This window comes from Cyrtonyx montezumae, unplaced genomic scaffold, assembly GCF_038088225.1.
Source record: "Cyrtonyx montezumae isolate F1298 unplaced genomic scaffold, pur_monq_1.0 scaffold_15, whole genome shotgun sequence".
In the NCBI taxonomy this organism is placed as follows: Eukaryota; Metazoa; Chordata; class Aves; order Galliformes; family Odontophoridae; genus Cyrtonyx; species Cyrtonyx montezumae.
The window spans coordinates 8,508,697-8,524,189 of NW_027071881.1; the positions used below are offsets into that span (position 1 = coordinate 8,508,697).

General features: G+C 41.2%; 1 protein-coding gene across 1 annotated transcript; it reads right to left on the bottom strand.

Moving 5' to 3' along the window:
• Positions 1-5: 5 nt before the first annotated feature.
• Positions 6-15,298, bottom strand: MYO19 (myosin XIX). Its single transcript, XM_065732235.1, has 24 exons — positions 15,266-15,298; positions 14,125-14,269; positions 13,276-13,424; positions 12,927-13,040; positions 12,056-12,188; positions 11,752-11,821; positions 11,570-11,672; positions 11,263-11,359; positions 10,686-10,762; positions 10,193-10,283; positions 9,046-9,217; positions 8,751-8,824; positions 8,536-8,657; positions 7,217-7,330; positions 6,858-7,034; positions 6,423-6,569; positions 5,868-5,975; positions 5,240-5,310; positions 4,213-4,322; positions 2,323-2,483; positions 1,713-1,842; positions 1,449-1,534; positions 832-1,125; positions 6-497 (listed from the first exon to the last, which is right to left on the bottom strand). The coding sequence occupies exons 1-24, from the start codon at positions 15,296-15,298 to the stop codon at positions 369-371; spliced, it is 2,907 nt and encodes a 968-aa protein (XP_065588307.1). The 3' UTR covers positions 6-368.
• Positions 15,299-15,493: the final 195 nt, after the last annotated feature.

The following is a 15,493-nucleotide window of genomic DNA, read 5'->3' on the forward strand; positions in this document are numbered from 1 at the left end:
GCTACAAATGTGAGACAGCAAGAGCCCAGCATATCAGAAGCATTTGCCTTTTTTGCTATCTCATTACCAGCCTCTCATTTTGACCATATACTGCCAGAATTGTTCTGTTCAAGTATATACCCTTTAAAGCGTTTGATCTATTTTAATTGAGTTCTCATAGTGCTGATTATTTCCTCTAACGTGTGCGTGTGTGAGGGGAGAAATGCCTCCCCTGCATTCTGAATTTGAATGATAATATACATATACTGCATGATTATAGGAAACTCTGAGGTAGCAGCAGATAAAGACATTGAGTAACTTGAAAAGCAGCAGCCTGCAGACAGTCCTTCCCTGAAGGAAAATGTTCCATACGTGCGGATGGCCGAAAGTTATGTTGGAAGCAGTTCTTTTTTGTCCAGTAAAATCTGGTTAAATCCGGTGATGGAATAGGCAGCCGTGTGGGGACTGACATCTGCGTAATGCAGGGGAGACTTCTTGCAGTGAAACCTGACAGATCCCTAGAAGAAAACAAGGTGGAGAGGCCAGCTGATGCTTTGCAAGACTGTGATCTAGTTCTGCTGTTCAGACAAAGCACTGCCTTATTATACAAGCAGCTGATAAGTACAGCTGAAAGCTTTGATCAGTTTGTTCCTATGACAGACTAGCAAGAACTTTCCTTCTATGGTCTTGCATGAAAACCATGTCTAACCTGACCTATTAATGTCAGAATCATCCTTGCATATCTCAAGCAGTGAAAAAAAGAAACGCTAGATTGATAGCAGACTTCATGGCAGTACTGTTCCAGGATCCTTACCTCACAACAGTTCAGCTGTGCTGTGTGAGGTATCTTACCTGTGGGAGAGCTCTAATAGAAGTGATGCCACAGCCTAAGATGCTGCCTTCCATCTTGTAGCAGCCGATCCCCTGAAGTACTTTCAAGCAGGCCAGCAGGGACAGGTCTCTCCGGAATCCCACTACAGTAACAGGTGCAGCAGACAGGACGAGGCCAAGAGGCCAGAACTGAATGACTGCACGTAGAGGCCAAGCTGTTTCTGGAGAGCATGGTGATTTGGCTGACACTGCTGAGGAAGGTGCCTTTTCATCACCCTCATCTAATTCTGCTGCTGCTAAAGCAGCCATTTTTGCCTGATAAAAGAGATGCAGAAAAATAGTCTCAGAACGTCTTAAGCAAAATGTAAAACCGCAGAAGGAAGAGACTAAAACAAAGTGCAACATAAGGGGTGGGATGCAATCTGGGATGCTTTCCCATTTTATAAAGGTAATTAGGAACAAATTCATTCTGTGGTCTCTAGCTACGTCCCCAGAAGCAGCTGTAAAAGATTGCCACCCATCTTTCTGTGCTTCTGTTTTAGAAATGTTTTCTGAAGAACTGACAGTATAGGTTTTGCACAGTTACTGCAAAGCTTCACTCACTCCACTTTGATCCTTTTCTGTACCAGTGTACTTACTTTCCATCTCCTCCATCCATGCTTAATGACATCTGCAGCTCTGCGCATCCTTCGGAAGCGGTTCTTGGCCAACCAGGAGCGAATAGCTGAGGATTTAATTAAAAGAAATCTGAGCACAAAGAATCTCAGCAGCTGTTGCACACAACGTCAGAGAGATGGCACTTAAACCTTTTCCATGTTCAGTTAGCACGTTCATTCTTCAAATGGATGGGAAACTGGATATTTTACTACTTGCATTATGTCCAGCCACACTCATAAATCTACCTGCTTGGATGAGGGTTGCAGACCTTCTCTCCTTTGCAAGTTTCTTCTGTTTAAATCTTCTCCAGCAACACTGGATGCAAAACGCTTTCTCATTTAACACCTCTGCTCTTCTGGCTTCAAGTTGCTCTAGCTGTGTTGGGGAAATGAGCCTGCAGTTAATAATAGTCAGGGACTGAGCTGTATTCTTAACCCTTCTACAATCATTTGTTGCTTGTCAGTGTCCCAAGATTGCTTATAGTTTAGAGGTGACGGCATGTCATTAATGCTTATTATATATGATTATACAATGTGTAAGATTAAAGTAGAAAGTGTAAACATCTGAGGGGGAAAACACTCCTGAAATCACAGCAGCAGCTGGCTTAAAACTAGCTCCACTGAATGAGGGTTGGTTTTTCGTTTTGTTTTTTTAATAGCTATATACTTCAGCATGCAAGCTTTGTACAGAAGTGCCTTCTTTGTATGTGTCAAAAAAGGATCTGCTCGGGCCTGTAGCCAAAGCTGCCACCTGAAGCCAGGGAAAGCTGTCATCAATACTGAAACAGTGAGAATACCAGCAACACGAGGCACAAATATATTCCAGAATGGTTAGCTGAGGAAGTGGCACTCTTACCACAGAATTAGCCATAAATACTTTGGTTTTGCCACAGTACACTGAAGTACTCTCTGATCCCTTCCCTGCTGGTTCGGTGGCATTTTGTCCCATAACATTCTCCAGGATCTCAGCAACAACAGAACGTGATGCTTTGTTGTCATCCACCTCTGCAGTCTCATCTGTAAATGAAGCATTGAAGAGAAGGTATTGCAAAATTTGGAAATCCAAACCAAATTCCTGCCTTTACACTGACACACTGTAGACATCTGGGGGGTGATAGCTGAGGGATTACTAGTTCTAGCCATTAGGTAAAAATGCACACACCTAGATTTTGCCACGTGCTAACAACTAGAAAGACAGCTCGGTGTGTTTAAAGAAAGGATGTGTTTTGGGTACTGATGTATTATTGACTCCATTATGGCATATTCAGGCTAGCACAGATAACAAATGACATTCTGTGTGGATCTAAACAAGGAGAGCAGCTTGTCATCAGAAAATCTGATGAAATAACAGAAGCCCAAAACTACTGGGAACAAAGCTAAAAGCAAAGAGTTAAGACTTGTAGCTTTAATGTACTGAGAGATGCAGGAATAAAAAGCAAATGCTATGCAATTCCACAGCTCTAACAGGGTACTGGAAGCAGCTAAAGGAGTCAGGGACACATAGTGTTTATTGCACCATTAAGAAGTTATTAAAACCATTTCAGGGACTTTGTTGTTTTTTTACATGATAAACAGGTTATCCAGATGAACCTATTTGGACACAGAGGAAGACTTAATTCAGACCTGTCCTTTAAAGAAAGTGTGTTCTCTAGGCAATGCTGCATGAGTTTTCTGCATGCCTAATGCCAGAACCTGACAGCCTTTGTATCTTTTCATCCTGGATGCTGTTTGTTTTTCTGCTATAATTATTTGTGAGTAGATGAGAGCATTTTAAGGCACTGAAAACAAATACAAACAATTCTTGCATACAGGGAAACATCTGGTGACTATGATTATGTTCATGGGACCAAGCTGATACATAAACAAAAGCTTATCCTTGTATTTAGGAAATTGTTTTACTTTGTTTGCAGATTATAACCCACTGAAAAGATATAAAGGAGTACTGACCTATCGCAGTGAAGCATTCCGACTAACAGGTTTATAATTAAGGGAGAAAGAAATGGAGTGTAAGTAATTTTCCAGACTGTACTTCATTGCTTCATTCTATTTCAGCAAGGTGAACAGATTTCCAGCCATTTAACTTATCTGAAATAGGCTGGTACGTACTGACCTTGTTTCCCACACACAGTGGTTACTGAAAAGTCTCAAGAAGATGGGATTAATCTGGGACAGGGAAGGGAGTTGCATTAACCTTCACTATGAAACATCACTACCTGATGATGAGTTCTTTCTTCAGGCTCTCACCAAAGACATTACCTGGTAGGCTGGATTATGTTTTTTAAAGTCCATCCTTGCTCTTGGTTAGAAAAAAGAAGTACATACAGAAGTTTGCAAAAGGCAGAAGCAGCAGCAGGATCCAGGTAAGCTAGGTCAGTGTGGTTGGCAAGAAAACAAAGTGGAAAAGAAAAAGGAAGGATAAGGAATGTAAGCAAAAAGGTAAGTGGTTTTCAAGTTTACTTAAGAACTATTTCTAAATCAGATTATTTTACATCATAACTAGTTGCTTTTACCAAAGAGGAATATGGAAGAACAGTAGTAAAGATGAATGTTTTGCTCTTTTTAAGAGCCTGCTACATGTGTTAGGCAGATTAGAAACTGAAGTCAGTTCAGAGAGCTTAGAAAAGTATTTTGAGGATAATGGTGTTTCGAAGTGCTGAGTGTAATTATTGCATCTCATCTATGTGAGATCAACTTGGTGCACTGATAGTTTTATCTTACAGCAGAGGGATTATCTAAACAAACATACCTTCCTTCTTGGCAGTATTGTAGTTGCTTTTCTCACGTGTGCTGTTTTTGCTGGACCTACGTGATTGTCTCAGTATTTCATAGCGATCAGTGAAACTTTGGAAAGAGATCCTGATAGACAAAAGTACAGTTAATGCTGGGCCAGTATCATTTATTTACCATCTGGTAAATAACCTATCCTTTGAAGGGAAAATGGCTGAAAAAATCCAACTCACAGTCTGCAAAAAGACTGATGTCTGTACAGTCACCAACGTGCAAGAAACTATAAACTTGCTGAAGAAATTCAGGAGGCTGTATGCTGCCCAGTAATAGACAAGAACTTTTGGTTGTGACACAGACCAGACATTATGCTTTTTAGATGTGTCAGTAAGCTTCATTCCATTGATACAGAGCTGTCAATAACATGTCTAGCTCAGGCCTCATTCCCTCCATCCTCTAAAGACGGTCACAAAAGCCCAGCAGGATGACTGGCTGCAGTAGATGCTGTACTGAAGAAGACCACACTTAGATGAATGCTATTTTTTCATTTATTTTTGATTGCTGCAAATGATACTATGGAGCACATTAAAAGTATGAAGTACATAGATAGTCCACATCAAAACATTTGTTCTTCAGCTTCTCAGACAGGAAATGTACAGTGATGTCTCAGGTTTGGGGCTTTTTAGACACACTCACACACGTGAATTAGTTAGGTATTTGCTAGATTTTTAAAAGTCTGATGATAATGAAACGTGCTGCTTACTGTGCAGTTACTGCACTTCTGTGCATCCTGAACTAGCCGTGTCAATAGCCAAAACACAACAACACAGGTATTGCTGTCTCCAAGATTTGAAAGGTGCTTGAATAAGCTTACAAGCAATCAGGGAGCAGAACCCTTCAGATAGCTTTAAAGGAATCCCTGAAGTATGGTGGTATAAAACAGACTAATATTTGAATTTCCTGCTTAAAAGCTCTTCTGAATAACTATTATATCACTAATTGCTATAGAAATGGATTATGCATGACTTGCTCAAGAAGTTTGGACTTACCTAATAGGGAAGCCTGCTGCGCTGATGGAGATGGCTTCAACTATTCCACATGCCTGAAGCTGGCTAAGAACCTGAGGCACAAATGGAGTTGTTTCAGGAAAACACTTGTTCTCTGTGGAAGGTGCAGTGAAGGTGTACACGGGATGCACTCAACCCAAGCCACATTCAGCTCAGCTCAGCCACCACACTCATGGTCAGGGAACAAATGGAGAGGGTGGAAAAGGGATTACACAGCTGATGAGTGTTTTCTAACACCCAAGCAAGATTTTTGTTGTGGGTTTATGCTGTGAAGATATCTTTGTGACCACAGCCAAATCACCTTTATCTGCTTTGTGAGCTGAGAAGCTATCATCCCAAATAACCTATGAGTGCTGTGGTAAAGGAACCTCCTATACAGCAACAAATAAGTTGCACCTGAACAAGCTGCTGAGCTTATTAGTGTCATTTTAGACAGGCTTTGTCACTGATGGTTTATCTCGGAAATTTCAAAGAAGAAAAAACTCTTTTGAAATATAATGTGAAAAAAGATTTACAAGTGAATCACAACCAGCTAAGACTGAGTGCAAAGCCTTGCGCATTATTTCTGGGAAGCTTCTGCCTTAGTAAAGAAAGGTTTTGGAGAAGTTACCTCTTCTTTTCTAAAAGTCATTGCCTTGCAGTCAGCATTAGGCTTGATGCATCGAATGTAGTGTGGTTTGGTGCTATTCAGGATGTGCATGAGATTTTCAAGTGAACTCTGCAGAGAAGTACAGGAAAAAACAGGTGCAATTAGGGCCTCCACAGGTAGTTTAGTGAATCAGTGCTTTTCTAAAAGAAACAATTAAGCTTTTTTTTTTTTTTTCCTAAGAATGGCTTTACACTCTCAGTATTAGCACAGCTAATTTCTCTATGGATGCTTTTAGAAATGGCTGATGATAAATTCAGAACATTTCCAAAACTGTATCAGAGCCGTTAGTTGAAGCTAACCCATCATGAAGAACCCATAGAAAAAAGCCTGGCAGAGGCAGATGCTCAGCTGTTAAAGTTAAAACTTGGGTGAGTTAAAACTCCAGACCCACAGATCATCAAAGCCTGATGCTATTTCAGTTTTACAGGCATCTCATTTAATAACAGTTACTGATTTGGTCCAACTGTGTTTTCTCATCTCAGCAGTAGAAAGCAGAATCTCAAGTAGTCTATGTACCTTGAACTTTGACACCACTGTAACAACAGTCGTTTTATTCTGCGTTTTGGTGTTATTTTGGTTGTTTTCTGCAAGAGGAAATAATTTTTGAAGCAAAGCATCCTTAGAATTTTGGAGAACATGGACGAGCTCTGGTGGAATGGGGTCCTGCAAACACAAACATGACTCGTTAGCATTTGGACCTGTGCAGAAACCTGCCAGCTGTTACTAGAAGTTCTCCATATGTAGATGGAGATGTTATTTCTTGTGCCAACTATGATTTAGCAGCTGTAGTTTCAAATCTGAAATGGTTTGCAGTAAGATGTGACAATTTGGTAAGCATTGCTAAATATACATGCTAGTGATGCTCTAATCTGAATTTGGTTTTGGTCTGTAATGTTGGGAGCTTGGTGTTTTGTTCTTTTGTTTCTTAAATAGCTGCTTCTGAAAACCTACCTTATTTTTCTCCACCATTGCTGCGAGCTGATAGCAGACTCTGCCAGCATAATGTGAAATAATGAAGTTAGGCTTCTTACTAAACTTGTCTCGACTTAAACATTGATTATCAGACAAAGCTTTTTCGATCCGAGTTTGAAACAGGTCAGGGTTAGAGGATCTGTTCAGACGGCATTCCTGCATAACAAACGAGACAAAATTGTGGCATCTTACATTTGTCCTAAGCAGGTATCTTTGAGTAATTAAAAGCAATATCTGGCAAATTTCATTCTAATTCAGCATTCATATTTTCTTTGCTGGCTTGGAATGGAAGGTGGGCAACTAGGCCAGAAGGATTAGCAGTTTAGGTGTGCACTTACCTCATTCAGCAGAGAAAAAATGCTGAGAGGATTGCCTTCTATCAGATCAAGGCAGCTCTGGTTGTCCTGGTAGTTTATGAAAGACCACTGCAGACCTTCAGATGCGTATTCTTCCTAGAATAAGAGAGAAACTGAATGTTCTGCAGCAGAGGGCACTAGAGCTCAAATAATGGCATGTTTTTTTCTTACCATTTGATGCAGTTACTGTTTAAGCAAACAAGTTAATCAGACTCAGCCTGCTCATCCAAAGCTCAGGTCATGAGTTCAATGGGAATCTTAAGAAAAAAAAATACTGAGGATATTTTATCCAAAGTAGCTTTTGAGTACGTAGCAGCAGATCCTACTTGAACAATTAGTTTAATTATTTGGGAACTTTACAAGTTTATCAGTGAGAGTTGCAAAGCTGCTTTACAAAGTAAACAGTCACACTAAGCTCTGCTGAGTTTTCCCTTGAAGGGCAGGGAACACACAGCCCTAAGCCTAGCACTGTGTGCCAAACTTTGCTAGCTGGGCTTAGTAAACAAAGCCTAATCCAAAAGGAAATGGACAAAGATATCAGATGAAACCATTTGTACAGTATTTATGCCAAATTCTGGAATAAACTGTAAGGAGTGCTTAAGAAGCAGGAGCCTTGGCCAGTTATTTTAAATGTCTCCTGCCAAAAGCTTGCTCAGCACAGCCACTAATGGCATTCAAGTGGTTTGGGACACAGCCAGATCAGGAGAACCAAGAGGGCAGGCAGTAACTGGTAGGAATGCTATTAAACAGAGGTCATGAATCAGTTTCGAGAAAAGTGATTGTGTGCTTGAACTTAGTTTCCATCTTCACTGACCATTAACCCCTGGCATACTGACAAAGGCAGGCAGGAAAAAAAAGTTGGTTAGCATATGAAAGCACAAATTATGGGCAAAGAAATACTTATCTCTTGAATAAACTGATACCTATGGTCTGAGGCAGAAAGTGCCATCATGTTGGTACCATTAAGAAAATAATTTTCCAGATTCCAGTTAATGACAGAGATCACTTGGTAATGCACATGTAATACGGAGAAATTCAACCAGGACTGAATGGAGCGTACTAGAGTAGCAGCCCAGGCCTGGCAGGAACTCTAACTCTCAGAGATGAGACCGTGAATTAGCAGTTTGTATGGCCAAGTGGGTTAGTGACCGCAGTGTATTTAGCACATCCCACTGTTTTTTGTGGCATTATTTGCTTGACTGAAGGTTGCAGTCTGACCAGAAGCACAGAAATACAATTAGAGAGACAAAAAATGCTGTTTTAAATTAGATATTTGACATTAGATCTCAGTGGAGTATTACCTGTTGAGCCTTCAGATAGTGTGCTACAAAATGCTGCTGCAGTTTCTCATTGGCATAGTTAATACAAAGCTGTTCCAAATTGTTTTCAGGGAAGGCTTCAAAACCATAAACATCCAACAAACCTAGAGGGAATATCAAAATAAAGTGCATTTTAATCTAGGAGTAGGCTGAAGGGCTTAAGGATGCTCAGTTAAACCAGGGATGAAAAACTATACCTATGAAGCTGGTCCACAGTGATGTATCTGCATGAATGCTTTCGTTTATGACCAAAACGAGCCACTCAAACAATCTGCAGACAACAACAACTGAATTAGTTGGAAAAGTGCTTGCTTTTTTTACTGCTTGAACAAAATTCATGCAATGGAATAGCAGTTCTCTGTAGATCTCACAGAGTCAGTGTCTGTGACCAAATCAAGGCTGTGTCGAAAGGGAAAGGGAAAGGATGCCTCCCTGGCTGCTGTATTCCCTCACAAAGATCATGGATCAGCACAGCAGCCTGCGTGTCCTTACTTAGCATAGATCAGTTTGGCGAGGCAGTCCCTCCTAGTGGCACACTCAGTTCTGGAGCACGGCTTCTTGAAGACTTGCTGTTGTTTTCCAGCAGTTATTGTTCGAATTCTTAATGATTCCAGTAGCATCTCGACAGGTATCTTCAGCAAGTCTCCAGCAGACTTCACAGAGTCTTATTCAGGGGAAAAAAAAGTTTCAAGATTATCTGTAGTGTCAAATAAGTGCAGGCCCTTTGCAGTTATGGAAGGTCTAGGGTCGATACTAAAAAGAAAACATGGTTCTTCTATGAACTGCCCAATTTAAATGTGGGATTTTGCATCATTTTACCCAAACTTAGAGGAAGGTTTTGACAGTCAGACTCTTAATTTGGATGTACAGTATCCCTGGAATTGCAGGAATGCTATTAAGATGAAACAGTACCAAAAAAGCCTGAGTTTGCCATGCTGAAGAAAGCATTGTAGAGAATACTCTCTAGGTTGTGGCTTTGTTACTTGTTCACCTTTTTTGAGCAGAAACTTCTCTTCTTTATTGAAATGAGTATTTGCAGACAAAGGATTTAAGATACTGCTAACCTGAACTATATTCAGTACTATTTGAATGTTCAGCAGTGTGAATTCAGAGCACGTGAAATAACAGTGGGAAATTTCATTGTTCGGGACAGTTTTAGTTCTGAAGGAAAACCAGAGCCTTGCATCTCCTAAAGAAATGCAGAAACAACCTATGTTCTGTGCAGCACACTAACAGATTTGCTCTGATTATGTGGGATGTTGGACTTTATCAGGAAAATTTCAAAGCCTCAATTTTAAAAGCCATGCTTTCCACTCTAGGTCAGATTTATGGAAGTCTTATGATGTCAGTGAAAGATTACAATCAAGTGTAACAGTCCTGCCAATAATCCTTCTGAAATGACTGTCTACAGTTGCCATGACCTGTAACATAATGATGTTATCTCTCAGAGCAAGGGAGCGTTAGGATTTTGTGCAGTAGTTTGAAACCATGGAGCTTGGAACACAAGCACGCTTAAACTTTGGTCTGCCTATGACCCTGATAGTCTCCTGTCAAGCAGAAGAGCATAGTAATCCTTTCTACTAGACCTCTGCTCTAAGATAGCAATCATCTTTAGAGTATGGCATGCTTAGTGCCTTACCTTTGGCTTTGTCTTCTAGTTCACAAGGCTGAGATTCATCCAACGGATTAGAGAACTGAATGTTCCCAAGATGGAGAAGGCCTGACAATACCTGCAATATAATCAAGCACTGAGTTTTCTAAAACAGCTCTCCTCTGAGGCAGCATCCTCTCAGCCTTGCCACTCGAACAGGGCAAGTCAAAACATCTCTGTACAAAACAAGCAAACAAAAAGCCAACAGAAAGGAAGTAGATTCCAAGTTTCTACAGTAATTCATGTGCCATTGCTGAAAGAAATCCAGAGTCCACGGGTGTGGCCTTTAGGTTAAAAACTAATACTTGGTTATACAACCTAAAGTGTAGCTGCGGGCATTCCAGGCACTGTTGCTGCATCTAATACCAAACAACCCGAGCTCTGGACATTGATACAGATCTGCTTCTGTAGAAATCCCAGTGCTAAAAAGACACTATAAACACTGCCATGAGCTTTGTGGTGAGCATGCATTGTACCTGACCTTGAAAATATTGTTCTGCGTGGAGCAGTCAATGCCCAAGTGAAACATTGCATCTCTGGTCACCTCGAAGCAGTCCTCTGAAAAGCCAAATGGTGTTACTTAACACAAGGCCGTGCACACAGACGGAGGCACGCAGAACAGTCTCCTCCATGTCCAGTTCAGCTGGAATTGTCAGAAGAGATGGAGGGAGCCAGCTGTTCTTTTGGTCAATCTCAAACCAGAAGTTGGAGAATCAAGTCACAAACTGACTGCTGACTGTGGCTGTGAAGCTGGGCAGCAGGTTGCTGAAGCACATCCAAAGACAAGGCGGTTTCTAAACATAACCACAGAGCGATGCAAACTTGCTAGGCCAGAAACTGCTGTTTCGAGTCAGGTGAAAACTGTTAGCAGTGCAAACTGAAACTTAAAACTGAATCACATTAATGCAGATGGCTTTGCAAAATCTGCTGTGGCCAAGCCAGGAGAGTGTTGGCTGACTAATCTGGTCACAGGATTGAATAGGACAGATGCATTTTTACCTGCCTTCCCTCAAAGTTGCAGCTGTTATTAATGGACAGCCTGTGAAACTAATCTTTACCCTCTAAGTTTCTCTCAGAATTCGGCAGCCAGTGGTAGTCAGCCCCTTCTGGAAGGTTCCACTCCCGTCTCTCCTCTGCAGTGGCACCTTTTGTGATCTGGAGACACAAAACAAAGTAATGACCAGATTCTGCCATGGGTATTTACGTCTCATAGACAGGGAATAACGATTGACTGGGAGTACACATTAATTTGGAAGCATGGCAGACAGGTGAACTGCTAACCCCTGGAAGTGACAACTGTGCTAAATCTGGTGATTTCGTACACGGTGTTTGTAAGAAATATTTAGCAAAATTAACAACACAGACCTGATAAAAAATATGGAAGTTTCTTTCATTGGGGGCCTGGTAGGCAACTCGTGTCTTCTCCAAAAGGAAAGTCTGAATGGAAGCACTGCTCAGGTGGTGGAACCTAGAGGGCAAAAGAAAGCAGATTTATCAAAATTCCCCTCACCCAAATTTGAGGAAGAAGATAATAGGTAATTTCTAACCTGTCCAAGTGAAGCTGAATATATTTTCCAAAACGGCTGCTGTTGTTATTCCTCAGGGTACATGCATTTCCTGTGAAATTACCAGAGACACAGGCAACATCATCAGTGATTTTACTCGTCCATGTCGGACATACAGACATTAAGGTTGGTTTGTACACAGTTCCAGCATTTGAAGAACCTCTTAAGGAGATTTAGAGTTTGTCTTTGAAGGAGGGGAAGAAAAGCTAGCTTAGATTTGTATATGAAAAAAGAAAATTCCCACCACGGCCACTACTTGTTCATGCCATTATAAAGCTACTTTTACCAAATGCTTCCATGATAGGGTTGGAATCCAACACTCTCTTTTCTATCCGTTCCACAGCTTCATTGCCTTTTGAGGAGGTAACAGAAGCAGCAACAGAAGCATAAAATTTCATAAGGCAGCGAGATGTCCAGGTCTGCAAGAGACAAGCTTGACAATAGGCCTTTGTTCTTACCATGTTATGAGTTATGTCAGTTAGTGAAACAGTGCTAGCTTCTGAAAACACAGTTTGCATCAATGATAGATAGTGACAATGCTAGAGAGTAATGATGTCAGGTTTATAGCTCTAGCTCAGCCCAAACTTTTTGTGCATAAGCTGATGCATAATAGACTCACGTGTAAATCCTTCTGGAATCAAAGAGCTCTGCTGAATGGCAGCTTTATCAAGATGTAACCATCTGGAGCTTAGAATTAAGAGCTAGTATTTTAAGATTAATTGAATATAAATAGTCTTTGAGTCACTAACACTCAGCAAATCATGTTCTCGGGCTTAAAAATATTCTCAAATATTTTGCTAATAGGAATGGATTTTACAGAAGAGGCTAGGACAGAAACTCTCCTGTCTCAAGGGTTTGCTGAGACATGACCTCCCTAACACTGACTGTGGTGAGAGTTCAACTCAGGTGCAACTCCTGTCTAATGATTCAAGTGTGGCCCTTCCACAAGTGACAGACCACCTCCAGAGCAGTTACTTTGAGTCTATTTGACTGCAGCAATCATTGAATGTGTTATGCATACATCAGGAGAGTCTTGCTGGAGCAGAGTGGCTGCTTGCTTTGTCTTCTTTGCTCACTGAAGTACTTTGCACTACAAATCACTGCTAAATCTCAAAACATAAAAGGAATGTCAGGACAACAGAAAACAATCTCCTTACCTTCCCAGCACCGCTTTCTCCACTAACAATGATGGACTGGTTCGTGGGGGCCATCTGGCTTTGGACATTTCTGTAGGCTTGTTCAGCCACTGCATAGATGTGAGGCTTTAAATCCTGACAGCAAAGCAGAATATTCATGTTTAAGAGAAGAGTAATTACATAGTTCTACAGCAATGGACAGCAAAGGTCTTCTTGCATTTATCAGAAAACAGTACTTCTCTTTAAGTGCAACTCATATTTTGGTAGAAATGGGTTTTGTCCTTTAGAATTATTCAGCTCACGTAGAGATTTTGAAGAACCTGAAATCTGAGTTCTGCAGGAGGACAGGTATTTCACATAGAAAGATTACCTGGGGCTGAACAGCAACGTGGTACTCCCTCATAAGCTGGGGTGAATAGAGGCAGGAGATAGGCTGGAATGGATTTAAAGCCACCAGGCTGCAGCCAGCGTTTGTATAAAACAAGTTTACGTTGTATCTTGCTTGAAGACATTTCAGAACTGAAAGATACGCCTTCTATTAGCATGTTTTGAAAAGTGTATTTGACTCTTTGTGTTTGTGACAAAAATCTTCAGATATGTTCTCTATTATGTTTAACAGAGAATGAGAAGCTGAACAAGAGAAACTTATCAATATAATGTACATACTTATGCCTTTAAAAGTTGATCTTTGTTTTTAAGAAGCTTAAGTGTTTTAACTCTACAGTTCATTAAGTCACATGCTTTTATGGGCTTTTACACAACTCCCAGGAAGCAAAGCTGTACATTTGCAGAGCAGACAGAGGCAACCATTCCCCATCTGCAGAGGAAGATGCCTGTGCTTGTCTCAGCTAAAAGCCAAGTGAGGAATTTGCTTTTCCAAACCAATTTCGTGGACGTACGTTGAATCTATGTTGAAACCTTGTTTTCTGATACGTTTGTATAAAACTGAACTGCAGTCACAAGGTCACACAGTTTTCCAGTGCCATGAACTCTCAACCAACGCCTGGTTTCTTGAACCAAAATACAAACGTATTTTGCATGCAGAGCTTGCTGAGAGATCAGTATGGCTAACCCTACAATCAAAGTGTTGGAACATTTTTTAACCAAACATGATTTTCTAAGCTGATTTGAGTAGGCTTTGGTGAGAACAGTAATGACCATGTATCAGTAGCCTGAAGGGAGACTCCTCGGGAGATGCTCCTCCTGGCTGACTGCTTACCTGTCGTTGTTGTCACTGGATTGACTTTTGTGAGATCGTCAAAAAGATGCAGCTTCTCTTCATCACTGAGAAAAGCTCTGACTTCTTCTTCATATGATTCATTCAGATCACTCTGGGTGACGGAATCTTCTTTCTGGCAGCTTACCTAGGGAGGATGTCAGATCAGCACCAGTCCATGGCTGAGTGCAGCAGGACTGTCAATTCAGTCCCTACAAGCAGTAGCTCTTCCACCACTTCCATGTAACACAAGTTCAGGCCCAGCAGGAATAATAACTTAGTATGTTGGAGCTACTGTTCCTCCCAGTTTGAAAGCAGTGCCCTCCCCCTGCATCACTGCTTCCCATGGCAGACTCTGCTTTTAGAAAGTAGTCTGGGGCCTATGAGATATGGGAGGCTGATAACACTGAGGGTTGAATTCATTGCTGGCAGTACAGGCTGTAAGCAAAGGTGCTCAAAAGGAAATGTCCTAAAGCTCGTATTATCCATCGCTTGTAATTACGCAGGTCATTCAGCACAGACACACTTGTACAGTGTCCTTAAATGAAATACTTCGAGCCTATGAATGTCACGCATTCAGAGCACACACTGTGTTGGGCAGAGGGAAGCAGGACTGGCTGCAGAGCTGAAAGCCACTGCTTCTAGGAGAGACTTCTGTTTTCAGAGCAGAGATTGAGGATCCCCGAAGTTGAAGACTGCATGCATTACAGCCAGGGGGGAGAAATGCTAACACTGTAAGAGGTGAAGGTTATATTAGGTGAAGATTTGTCTCCTTTGAATCACTGGAAGTATTTGAATGTTAGCCTCTGGGCTCCCATGTCCTTGACCACAGTAGTTGGAAGGGCACACTTGTTACACAAGTGTAATGGAAAACTTAGCCAGAAGAGAGATTTCAGGTCCTGCTTGTTACACTGGGGCTGGAAGGGAAGAGCTGCCAGTCCTCAGTTTTGCATTCTGGATATTCCTTTTCTGTTCCCCATCTCCTTGACAGGAACTGCTTCAGAGTACCCCCACTCATTTGTATTTAATAGCATAAATCCACAATTCTTTCCAAGTTAACCATGATAATGAATAGCATCGCATTATTTATACACAAAACATGAAATTCAATTAGCAGCATTCTCAATACATGAGCTAAACTCACCAATAAATGGGAAAAAACACTGCAAGGCCCCATTATTCCTAAAAATAATGCATCAGTAACATACACATTCAGGAGCATTATTCTGTTTTGCAGACAGTGGCAGAGGTTCATTCCCAGTCACACAATACTTTACATATCAAGGACAAAAATGCTTAGCAGTGTGGCTGAGCACTGCCATCACTGTTTGCTGTTACTCTGCTCTGAAGGTGCAGTTGTTTCACAGGACCC

What these genes read in the sequence shown, in the direction of transcription:
- MYO19 (XM_065732235.1), bottom strand. Translation starts at nt 15,298, where the DNA reads ATGGGGCCTTGCAGTGTTTTTTCCCATTTATTG. An exon ending in CCCTATCATGGAAGCATTTG is followed by an intron (nt 11,822 to 12,055) that starts GTAAAAGTAGCT and finishes GTAATTTCACAG; the next exon opens with GAAATGCATGTACCCTGAGG. An exon ending in TGACTTTTAGAAAAGAAGAG is followed by an intron (nt 5,311 to 5,867) that starts GTAACTTCTCCA and finishes TTTGTGCCTCAG; the next exon opens with GTTCTTAGCCAGCTTCAGGC.